Source organism: Nicotiana sylvestris, chromosome 8 (assembly GCF_000393655.2).
Source record: "Nicotiana sylvestris chromosome 8, ASM39365v2, whole genome shotgun sequence".
In the NCBI taxonomy this organism is placed as follows: domain Eukaryota; kingdom Viridiplantae; phylum Streptophyta; class Magnoliopsida; order Solanales; family Solanaceae; genus Nicotiana; species Nicotiana sylvestris.
This window is the reverse complement of record NC_091064.1, coordinates 190,531,433-190,544,144: the sequence shown is the minus strand read 5'-3', so window position 1 is coordinate 190,544,144 and position 12,712 is coordinate 190,531,433. Positions and strand designations below refer to the sequence as shown.

Below are 12,712 nucleotides of genomic sequence, written 5' to 3'. Positions count from 1 at the left end.
GGCACGTAGTGTCCAGCGAGGGTATTCAGGTTGATCCAAAGAAGATAGAGGCAGTTTAGAGTTGGCCCAGACCGTCCTCAGCCACTGAGATTCGCAGCTTTCTTGGTTTGGCAGGCTATTATCGCCGACTTGTTTAAGGATTCTCATCTATCACATCGCCCTTGACTAAGTTGACTTAGATGGGTGCTTCATTTATATGGTCGAATGAGTGTGAGGAGAGCTTTCAGAAGCTCAAGCAGCCTTAACCACAACTCCAATGTTAGTTTTGCCATCAACTTCAGGTTCATATACCGTGTATTGTGATGCTTCGAGAGTTGGTATTGGTTGTGTTTTGATGCAGGAGGGTAGAGTTATTGCTTATGCTTCCGGTCAGTTGAAGCCCCATCAGAAGAACTACCCCGTTAATGATTTAGAATTGGCTGTCATCGTGCACGCGTTGAAGATTTGGAGGCATTACTTGTATGGTGTATCTTGTGAGGTGTTTACAAATCATTGTACCCTCCGGCACTTGTTCAAGTAGAAGGATCTCAATTTGAGGAAGCGGAGGTGGTTGGAGTTGCTTAAGGATTATGATATCACTATTTTGTACCATTCGAGGAAGGCCAATGTGGTGGCCGATGCTTTGAGTCGGAAGGCAGTGAGTATGGGGAGTTTGGCATATATTCTAGTTGGGGAGAGACCTCTTGCAGTTGATGTTCATGCCTTGGCCAATCGGTTCGTGAGATTAGATATTTCGGAGCCTAGTCGGGTATTGGCTTGTGTGATTTCTCGGTCTTCCTTATATGATCGCATCAGAGAGCGCTAGTATGATGATCCGCATTTGCTTGTCCTTAAGGACAGAGTTCAGCATGATGATGCTAGAGATATGACCATTGGTGATGATGGGGTGTTGAGAATGCAGGGCCGAATTTGGGTGCCCAATGTAGATGGGCTTCAAGAATTGATTTTGGAGGAGGCCCATAGCTCACGGTATTCCATTCATCCGGGTGCCGCGAAGATGTATCAGGATTTGAGGCAGCATTATTGGTGGAGGAAAATGAAGAAAGACATTGTGGGATTTGTAGCTCGGTGTCTCAATTGTCAGTAGGTGAAATATGAGCATCAGAGACCGGGCGGCTTGCTTCAGCAGATGGATATTCCCGAGTGGAAGTGGGAGAGGATCACTATGGACTTTGTTGTTGGACTTCCAAGGACTTTGAGAAAGTTCGATGCTATTTGGGTGATTGTGGATCGGCTGACCAAGTCCACGCACTTCATTCATGTGTGTACTACATATTCTTCAGAGCGGTTGGCAGAGATCTATATCCGGGAGATTGTTTGGTTGCATGGTGTCCTAGTTTCCATCATTTCAGATAGGGGCACTCAGTTTACTTTGCAGTTTTGGAGGTCTGTACAGCGAGAGTTGGGTACTCAGGTTGAGTTGAGCACAACCTTTCACCCTCAGACTGACGGGCAGTCCGAGCGCACTATTCAGATATTAGAGAATATGTTGCATGCTTGTGTCATTGATTTCGGAGGGCATGGGATCAGTTTCTACCGCTTGCAGAGTTTGTTTATAACAACAGTTACTAGTCGAGTATTTGGATGGCTCTGTATGAGGCTTTGTATGGCAGGCGATGTAGATCTCCAGTTGGTTGGTTCGAGCCCGATGAGGCTAGGCTATTGGGGATAGACCGGTACATGATGCTTTAGAAAAGGTGAAGGTAATTTAGGAGAGGCTTCATACAGCGCAGTCGAGACAGAAGAGCTATGCTGATAGGAAGGTTCAGGATGTCCTACATGGTTGGCGAGAAGGTTCTGTTGTCGTCAGGTTCGAAAGTTAAGGTCAAAGGATATAGCTTCAGTGAAAGTGCAGTGGAGAGTTTGGCCCATAGAGGAGGCTACCTGGGAGACCGAGCAGAAGATGCGGAGCAGATATCCTCACTTGTTTGAGGCTTCAGATATGTTTCTTGACTCGTTCAAGGACGAACGTTTGTTTAAGTTGGGGAGGATGTGACAACTCGGCCGGTCGTCCCATGAGTTACCACCCCGTTTCCCCCATTTCTGCTTCTTTATGCTTTGTATATCCGTGTTATGTGGTATCAGGTTGGTCATATCGAATCCGGAATGATTTTGGTAAAGTTTGAGACAATTAGTCTCTTTAGAGTGAGTTTAAGTTGGAAAAGTCAGTCGGATACTGACTTATATGTTAGAGGACTCGTATGTGAGTTCCGATGGTTCAGTTAGCTTCGGGAGGTGATTTGAGACTTAGGAGCGTGATCGGAAAAAGTTTTGGAGGTTCGGAGTAGATTTAGGCTTGAATTGGTGAAATCGGATTTTTGGCGATTTCCGGTTGATAAGTGAGATTTCTATATAAGGGTCGGAATGGAATTCCGGGAGTTGCAGTAGTTCCGTTGTGTTATTTGGGACGTGTGTGCAAAATTTCAGGTCATTCGGACATGGTTTGGTTGAGTTTTTGATCAAAAGCGGAATTTAAAAGTTTTTTGGAACCTTAGGATTGAATTCGATGTGTTTTGGTAGATTTGATGTTGTTTGAGGTGTTTTAAAGATTGGTACAAGTTTAAATAAGGTTTTGGAATATGTTGGTGCTTTTGGTTGAGGTCCCGAGGGCATCGGGGTGATTTCGGATGGTTGACGGAGAAGTTTGGATTTTTGGTGAGCTGAAATTTTTGCTACTTCTGGTATTTCCGCACCTGCGGATTGGGGACCGCAGGTGCGACACTGTATATGCAGAGGGTTGGTCGCAAAAGCGATATTTGGTGAAGTTGGCAGGAACCGCAATAGCGGTTGTGGGACCGCATCTGCGAAGGCGCGGGTGCGGTATATTTCATCGCAGATGCGGTAAAGGGGAACATAAGTGAAAACCGCAGAAGTGGCATATCGACCGCAAATGCGGTACCGAAGAAGCGGTAAATTGGCCGCAGATGCGAAAATGCTTGGGCCAAAAGGTATAAATTGTTTCTTCGCGAAATTTTGCTAAGTACTCCATTTTTGAAGATGGGAAAGAGGCTAAGGCAGTGGGTTTTAAGAGAAATCAAGGGATATCAGTTGGGTAAGTTCCCTAAGCTTCATTATTTGGGTTTATAATCATTTTTTCATTGTTTAATCATGGTATCAGTGGAGATTAAGGAAGAAAAATTGGGGATTAGGGCTTGAGATTAAGAGACTTTGAAATGAGAATTTGAGGGGTCATCTGGACTCCAATTTCAGTGTTCTTGGTACGTATGAACTCGTGGAAGGATAAGGATTTTGTTGATGTGATTTTTATCGAGTTTCAAGACGTGGGCCCGGGGGCCGGGTTTGGCCAATTCTGCGATTTTTGGTATTATTTGATTATTTTTGCTTGGGCTTCGTTCCCTTAGCATATTTTGACGCCGTGATTCTGATTTTGGATAGATTCGACGTGAGTGGAGGCCGATTCGATGGGCAAAGGCATCGTGGAGTAGTATTTCCACTGGTTTGAGGTAAGTAACCATTGTAAATCTGGAACTGAGGGTACAAAATCCCGGTAGTTGACTTGTTTTGATAAATGTGGTGACGAGTGTGTGGGCGTGCACCGGTAGGGATTGTGACTTGGTCCATCCCGTAGCGACTATTAAGTCGTGTATTTGATTTGGACTCTTATATTATTCCGTACTTTAGTCATTTATACTGTATTATGGGCTATATGCCATGTTTGGGGCCTTGTGTCGACTTGTTGAGACCTTTAGGGGCATTTTTACTGCTTTTTCCTCACTTTACTTGTTGAAAGTATATCCTCAGTCTTGTTTTACCTGTTTAAATGTTTAAAACTGGTTTTATCACTCCACTTCTAAATGTGAGGACGGTTTGGACTGAGTTCCCTAATTTCTACTGTTATCCCCGAGAGGCTGTGAGGTTAATGATTGAGAGAGGTTGAGAACCTAATGGTGAGGATATTTATATATGTGTGAGTTATGGATCGGGATGCACGTCATAGCAATACTTATATGGATCGGGCTGTACACCGTAGCGATATATATATTAGATCGGGCTGCGCGTCACAAGGATATGACGATTGGGTTGTAAGAGCCCTTCCGGAGTCTGTACACCCCCAATGAGCGTAGTCGACTATAAATTATGGATCGGACTGCACACCATAGTGGTTACTATGATTTCTATTATTATGAGATATTAATGAGCCTAAGTGCTGAGAGTGAGTACTAAGTGACGAGAGTGAGTCATGAGAGACTGAGAGGCTGCCCGAGAGGCTATATTCTGAGTGATACCTTGCTCGAGGGGCCCAGTTATCATATTTTCACTAATTTCACTCTTCTTTTAAAAACAAACCTCTGTTGGAAAAATTGCTAAGTATATGATTTCAAGTGTTTAAACTGAAATTGTTGATTTTACGACGAAACTGGTTTTAAATTGTGAAGTTGATCTGTTATCTTGTTGTTTATTCAGTTATATGATTTTTAACTGCTCGTCACTGCTTTCAGACCTTATTTACTCTAGTTACTTACTGAGTTGGCGTACTCACGTTATTCCCTGCACCTTGTGTGCAGATCCAGGTGCCCGAGTGGCAGAGTGAGGGTCCTCAGCTGATCCAGAGGTTGCCGGAGATTTCAAGGTAGTTGCATGGCGTCCGCAACCCTATTTTCTCCTTCCTATCTTGTTCTTTTTCGCATTTTCTAGACTTATGTTGTATCAAATAGTCATTTTTATAGTAGAGACTTTAGACTCGTGACACCAAATATTTGGGATTGTGTAGTTTCGTGTTTATTTGACTTCCGCTTATATTTTGTTATTTTTAAATACTTATTGTAAAAATTTGGTATTTAAACATGTGTTAGAAAATGGCTTATTGAAAGGAAAAAGGGTTGTGATTAAGTGTTTGGGTTGGCTTGCCTAGTAATGTGATAGGGGCCATTACGACTGGTATTTGGGGTCGTGACAAAAACATCATCACATAACACTATCTGAAGAATATTGAATTTGAGGATTATCATCCGAAACCAAATATGTATAATTTGCTCCTTCACTTTTTAAATATAACATAAATCGCTTGCCTTATATGCACCTTAACGGCGTTTATACTTTCTTTAATCTTTTTCAATAATCACCACTAAAACTTCTATCTTCATATTTCTCGATATTGTTATGTACTTTTTGGCATGTTTGGTTATCATATTGGATTCACTCAGGACTTAATTATTTTAATTTTATCTCTTGGGAAGAAAGAGTGATTATTAACTTATTGGCAGACTGAAAATCATAAGACTATTATCTTTTAGGAAAGTCAATTAAAGATATCTCACAATAATTTGGATAGACTTGGAAAAGATGCGCACACACTAAAGTTTTACATAATTTTTTTATTAAAGTGCTCCGTTGAAGAAAGTATCTCAAAGCAGGACGTGCTCAGTCCACTATCAGTTTATTTATGTAGATGATTTTTTGTTTGATTGCTAATTACTTTATCTTTCTATAGATATATTAATTTATTTTGCAAGGTAGATAGTTAATGCAATAATACTTTTGACAAATTACCTAGATTATTATGTTATTGTATATGCAGTCTTATCAGTAAGTCTGATAGTATTCTGCATCCATGGGAGCAAATACTATTTTCAATCACATTATATTGGATGATAAAATAATTATATATTATGTCAAAAAAAACTTTTGTTATGTCTTTGCAGCTACTACTAGCGGTAACTTTTTAGATTTATTATTCTTTGTTATCATACATGTGATGTTCCTCGGGGTGCTTCTTATCATATTTGTAATGTGCTCTATCACCCCAAATCTGGATAGAAGCCTCACCACCCAAATGGAAAAGACCTCTTGGAAGACCAAAGAAGAAGTATGATAAGCCATTCATTGAATTGCTGCAGAAGAAAAATCAGCATTCGTGTAGCATATGTGGGCATGAAGGACATAATAAGCATACTTGTAGAAATGCTCCACGTAGAAATTAGTTCACATTTTGACTTGTATTAATGAAAAACGATTTATCATAGATTCCTGTGTCATTTCGAATATATTTTGGATATACTTATTTGGTGTATTAAATCTTAATACATAATTAAAATACGACTATTATATCTTCGTTATATATGAATATAGATGAATACAATCATTGAATACATATGATTACACTCAGTTATATACATAGGGTATGATTGTATCATAAACATAACTGGTGGTTTTTTTTTTAATACATATCGTATATCAGAGATTGAATATAATTTATGAATATTAAATACATGTATTCAAATACACCTGAATACATATTAATACAATCTGTTATACACGTATAGATGTCTAAATATGTATTGTACAAGGGTCTAAGTAGACTTGAATACATAGGCATATAAGTGAATACAGATAAATAAAATTAGTTATATACAAAAGACGTATTCAAAATATAGTTGAATACATATTAATGCAATATATTATATAAATATGAAGGTCTAAATACTCTTGCTAAAAATATGTGAACATAACCTGGTGAATACATATAAATAAAACTTAATGAATATAGATAAATATATCATGTTGAATACTGACTGATACAATAAGTTGAATACATATCAATACAACATGTTGCACACATACTAATACAAACTGATATAAACATACAAAAAACCAACAGGTTGAAGGACAGATGAATTCAGAAGCACAAAAATAGTCAATACATCGTTTGGATGCTTGAAATGATAGTATATAAACACTGTTGATATAGTCACTAAATTATTTTTTGTTTGATAAACCAACACCATCTTGACCAACACACTGTCCAAGAAAACAATATTCACAAAAACTCCCATCAAAAACTACATTCACCTAAGACTACTCTAACATTATCTTCACCGACGTATCAGAATCGGTGATGTGCCTAAGAATCTTTGAAGGTGCTTCGCTCTCGCTTACGACATCAACGTCTATCTTCCGCATAGTATAGTCCCAAAGGAGGACACCATATCTTTGACGGAGTAAATTGGCATCAAATTTTGTTTGTGGAACCAGCCCAACGGTGCTAAGAAACTCTACATATACCGCGTCATGCACCCCACAATCCCTGAAAGAATACATCAAAACAGTTACAAATAATTCATATTATTAGAAAAATAATACAAGGAAAAGGATTAAACACATACATGCTCCCGGAATTTTATTGAGACAGATCTGAAATGAAAACAACATCAAAGGGATCAGTTAGTGCCTTGTCAGAGTATGCTGAGTCATGAGTCCAATCTATGCTTGCTTATCTCTGTAAAAACCACTGATCGATAGATACAGAGGTACAAGCTTAGCTAGCTCATCTATCTTTGAAGCCACACAATGCTAATCTAATGGATTCATACACTTTGATACATCTATCCTTGAATGAGACAACTGCCAATACCCAATGCAGTTTTTTCTTCAAGTTGACTGGTATCAAGACATTGTCAATAGTATGCCACAGTACATTAGCCAACAATCTGTAGCCCCTTATGTATTCATATACCACATCCTCTTCTTTGGCTACATTTGCATTACTATCTGTATCAGCATACCTATCGAATATTTCATCTATTCTTGTCTTAAATATACAATCAACAGTTGTATATGTGAAGTTGGGCATTTTGTTATACTTTCCCTTCTTTCTTAAGTAGTAAAAGATGACATCAATATGCTACATGTAAAATTGAATACATAGCGTCAGTACATTGAATGAAATTCAGAAAATATCAACTGCTGAAAACAGAATTGAACACATGCATTTGTATGTAAACTATCAACTTCCCAAAACAGATTAGTAAAATTGTATGTTACATACATAAAGCAGAATACATGTATATATTTGATAGCAGTGTACATTTAAACTAAATGTGGAAGTAGTTTATCTTACATTGTCATTCCATAGTTTGCCATCAAATGAGAGAAGGTAAAACCAATTTTTTGAAGTGAGTTGATCAATGCCAAAATCCAACGGTATATGCAGTATTGACTTGTTTTTTTGTAATGGTCTTCCAAATCACTTCTACAATGAATTTCAAAATACAATATGTCTATTATTTAAATTATAACTATATTGAATAAACATACAGAACTAAAAACTTACTTTTGGTAATGTTTAGCGAGAAAACCATCACGAATCCATTTCTCATACTCTTGAATGACTAATGTAGGATGTGGTCCCGAAATCAAATCATTTTCAAATGGGTGTTTCTTGTCGAATATGGGAGTCAACTTAACTGAGGTACCTATTGTTCAGTAAAGTCATGAATACAACCATTTAATTATAGATACAAGGTGGTAGAAGATCATAACTTTATAATACATTATTTTTTAAAATAATTTACTAACCTGCAGAGTCGAAGTTTAACTCATAAGGCGAAGAATACCATCTACTTGGATGTCGATTCCTATGTGAGGCTAATGAGGTTGCATCTGCTGGATTTTTTGCTGCATGATGTATCACAATTCTAGCTTCTGGAATTTGACTTGGAAGAAACTTGTCCGACAACTCAAACTGTGATACATGTACTTCTTTGGATACATATATAGGTGGTATGATACATAGCATCTCAGATGTATTATTCCCATCAACTATTGCTTCATCACAAACATGATTAACATCTGTATTCTGTTAATGTATACAGATGCATATGAGTGTTTTATAAAGTGGAAAATAAACATACTATATTCTGCTATTCTTGTAATGTATACAGATGTATGTGAGGATTAACATCTTTATTCTGTTAATGTATACATATGCATATGAGTGTTTTATAAAGTGGAAAATAAACATACTATATTCTGCTATTCTTGTAATGTATACAGATGTATGTGAGGATTAACATCTTTATTCTGTTAATGTATACAAATGTATGTGTTTCAGTTACTGTATTCTGCTACTGTGAACTGTAGTTTCAATTATAATAAATACTATAATCTTTTAATGAATACTGCATTCTGTAAACCTTAAATACAACTACATTTAGATAATGTTGTATATCGCTGTATGGAACTATAGGTTGTATGCAACTTGAAAATACAGTATACATTAACAGAATACAGCTTGAAATTAATCGTAAATACAACTACATACATGTCTCAGTTTATATATGTATTTATAAAATATTGAATACTTATGTATAACTTAAGCAACATGTATTCACTTGTATTTCAAAATATGTATGGTGTGGTATAGATGATTAATGTGAATAAATAAGAAACATAGTCTTATAATGTTCATATAAACATAAACTAACAGAGGTTTAAAAATATATTAACCTCCAAATTCTCGCCGACAGTTATATCACTCTTTGGCTGGCCTTTGGGATTATATTGCACGTCGACATCATGCGACATTTGAATACCATTATCATGTGTCACTGTGGGCTGATTTGCTTTAATCTGGTCAGAAATTGTCTTAAATCATTGATCAATGTTCTTAAAGACGTGAACTCGCCCATCACCTAATCAAAACATAAAAAATTAGATAGGTGTTGGAAAAATATATGAATGTTAATTGAAAAAACTATAATATTTACTAATGGCAGACAAAACTCACGTAGTCTTTGAATGAATTTAGATCATTCCTCAAAGAAGATACTTCATCTGCTTTAGAATCTGCCGGCTTCTTATCATGCAACACATTTTGATTGAATTCAGATATACCAGCATCAATAGTCTTGGGTTTAGTCTCTGCCTCTGAGTGATCTAAAATATGCTCTTTGTGCTTTTTGTGGGGCGGAGATGAAGAAGGTACAACACTTGCATCATAATTCTTTTCAGGCTGAAGATGTGATGTAAGATTAAAGTCATCTGAATCATCTGAATCATCTGCATAATTGTCTGAATGAGTATTGGTAGGACTGGTATCTACCTCAACGCCTCCCAGAGGAATCTGAATAACAACAAGCTCTACATCTCTTGGTTGGATGTCGTTGTAAAGAATTTGAAAATTGAAAATTGTATGTTATATCCAACCTATATTTACCTTTGATCATTGTATTGAAATGTATATTGTGTGCAACTGTAGGCTATATGCAAATGGAAATTATAGTTTGTATGCATAAGAATGGTGTACTGTATATGGAAAATCTAGGTTGTATATAGATGTATATTGTATGCATATGTATGTTGTATGTAGATTATAATGTATGTATCTGTATGAAACTATTGGTTGCATGCAACTTGAAAATACAGTACATATTCTCATGTATGTTATATGCAGAATACACTATACTTAGCAAATATTGTATGCAAAATTAAATTTCAGAAACTTATGAAATAGTAATTTACCATGTTTCCCTGGTCTTTGAACATGCCGTTCACCAGATAAGCATAAGTCGGCCGATTGACAGTGGTTCTCCAATTGAGTAATCTGGGTACCCGATTACCAAAGCGCTTTGCAATTTTGGGGTCAACCTTTGAACAACACTCATAAAACCAAACTTGCATGGCGATAGGCATCCCAACAATCCTATAATACTTCTTGTGATAATCCATTTTCTTACTAATAGATGTAATAAGGTTGTTGAATGTAAAAGTACCCCATGGATAATCAGAGTATCTCCCACTCTCAACCAAGTCAAAATGTGGTCGTGGGATGGTTGTGATTTTCTTCTCTGATGAGAATATCCATGTGTGTATGAGATACAACAATGCTATCTTGATGGCATCCCCATCGTTGTCATCACCCTATTTCTTTTCATCAAAGCATGACAACAAATCTTCATTTTTAACCAGCTTTGAACCGCCAAAGTATGTCTGAACAATACGGTTGGGCACCTTTATGTTGAACTTAAATTCATGTGGATCACCAACACATTTGACACCAGTGACGAGGGCAAACTCCCTGATTGAGAAGGAAATTGTTGTACCATTTACGTGTATTGAAAATACGTTATCAGTACTTCCTTCTAACTGCAAAACCATGAAGCACATGAAGAGCTGATGTTGTACCTCACACTGATCCATATCAAGGAGACTTCCAAAACAAGTAGAACTTAATAGTTTATACTGTTCTAGAGTAAGCTTTTCTTTGAGATCGGATACTATGTTTGTGTTTGTATATGAACAAGTATGCAGTGATAATCTTGGCGGGTATTTCACAAACAGTTTAATTTCCTGCATACAAACAAGAATTTAAAAAAGGTTTCATATTCATCATCAATACATAAACTCATTAAGTGTTATGAATACATATAAATACAACTAGATACAGTTAAATATTGAAATACATATTAATACCATTTAGTACAAAACAATGAATATCTACATATAACATGCAAGGAAAACTGTAATAAGTACGGAAATACAATGAATGTAAATTTGAATACATTTAAATACAACATATAATAACCAAGTAATCACAACTCAGTTAATGACATTGTAAATGTGCAAATGAGTTTTGGATTGTTTTAATACTTATGAATACAACTAAATACATACGAATACATCATCATACATATAAATCACATGAATAATTATGAATACATCAATGTACCCCTAAAGCACATCAACAACTTTGAATGCATATTAATACAATAACAATTACATTTTCGCGCCGTGTATTCGAGTTTTTTTTTTTTGCATCAACTTCCTTAACCTTGACACATGAAGAATCATTCATAGGTTTTTTCCTCTTTTTCGCAACTGAAATTTTTGTTTCTTTTGAAAATTTCTCAACTTGGACTTCTTTCGATTTATCATTGTGTAATTTAGTTCTTCTCTCTGAATCAGTAGTTGCTGATACACCTGCAAATTCCGACTCCGCTTGAGTTATTTGCAACGAGAAAGAGGGCCCATCAAAATTGAGAATTTTGGTGGGTATACCTCTGGTTACCATCCTGTGTGACGTTGAATCCGACATTGGAGAGAAAAATGAAAGCTTTCTGTTGAGCAAACAATAACAATAGTTATTGTTTAAGAAGGAAACAAAAATCTGTATCAAAATCGAAGAAGCTAAATAATTGCATCAAAATCTAAGAAATTAAATACTTACCGCAAGAACTTGTATTAGAAAATAAAACAGTGATTTTAGAGAGAAACTAACTGGAGAGTAATAATGGGGGAGACCTAGCGAATTTGAGTGGGAGAAGAAGTCTGAATCGTGATTTTGTGGGAGAAGAGAGTAAAGTGTATGCAAAAAGAGAGAGAGAACGTGATTTGTGAAATTTACCGTGATTATGTGAGAGAATATCTGAAAAAGGAAAGAGAAAATATTAATTAGCGTATATGATGCCTTACGTGTAGGATACAACTATAATTAGATATTTTGCTATAATGGATAAAAAATAATTATATAATATATTTTTTTAAAATAAATAGGGTACTAAGCTTTTTTATAGGGTATAAAATTTCCAAACATTAAATGATACACTTTATTCGGTACTTAATTATTTATTCAAAAAAATAATGATTAATCCCCCTTAATTTTTTTCCCCTTCTTTTTAGTCATACATATATAATATACTACCAAAACCAGTGTTATAATGGCGGTTACTTTGGCGTATAACGGCTGTTAAAATCGCCACAAACAACTGAAACGGCGGTTTCAACAAACGCCAGAATTTCGCTCGGCAGTAACATATTGCGGCGGTTTTTCAAAAACTGCCATAATCTGACATTTGATAAAGCGGCGGTTTCCAAATTGCATAATGGCGGTCAAAACCGCCCGAATTGTGTTCCCATATGTACTACATGCTTCAACAAGCGGTCAAAACCGCCACAATTGTGTTCCATTATCTTA

At 36.3% G+C, this 12,712-nt stretch overlaps 1 protein-coding gene across 1 annotated transcript; it reads right to left on the bottom strand.

Annotated features, from left to right (window-relative positions):
* Positions 1 to 6,816: 6,816 nt before the first annotated feature.
* LOC138876156 (uncharacterized) lies at positions 6,817 to 10,467 on the bottom strand. The gene is made up of 7 exons (XM_070155058.1): positions 10,261 to 10,467; positions 9,527 to 9,862; positions 9,247 to 9,369; positions 8,317 to 8,596; positions 8,072 to 8,213; positions 7,332 to 7,523; positions 6,817 to 7,045 (listed from the first exon to the last, which is right to left on the bottom strand). The coding sequence occupies exons 1-7, from the start codon at positions 10,465 to 10,467 to the stop codon at positions 6,817 to 6,819; spliced, it is 1,509 nt and encodes a 502-aa protein (XP_070011159.1).
* Positions 10,468 to 12,712: the final 2,245 nt, after the last annotated feature.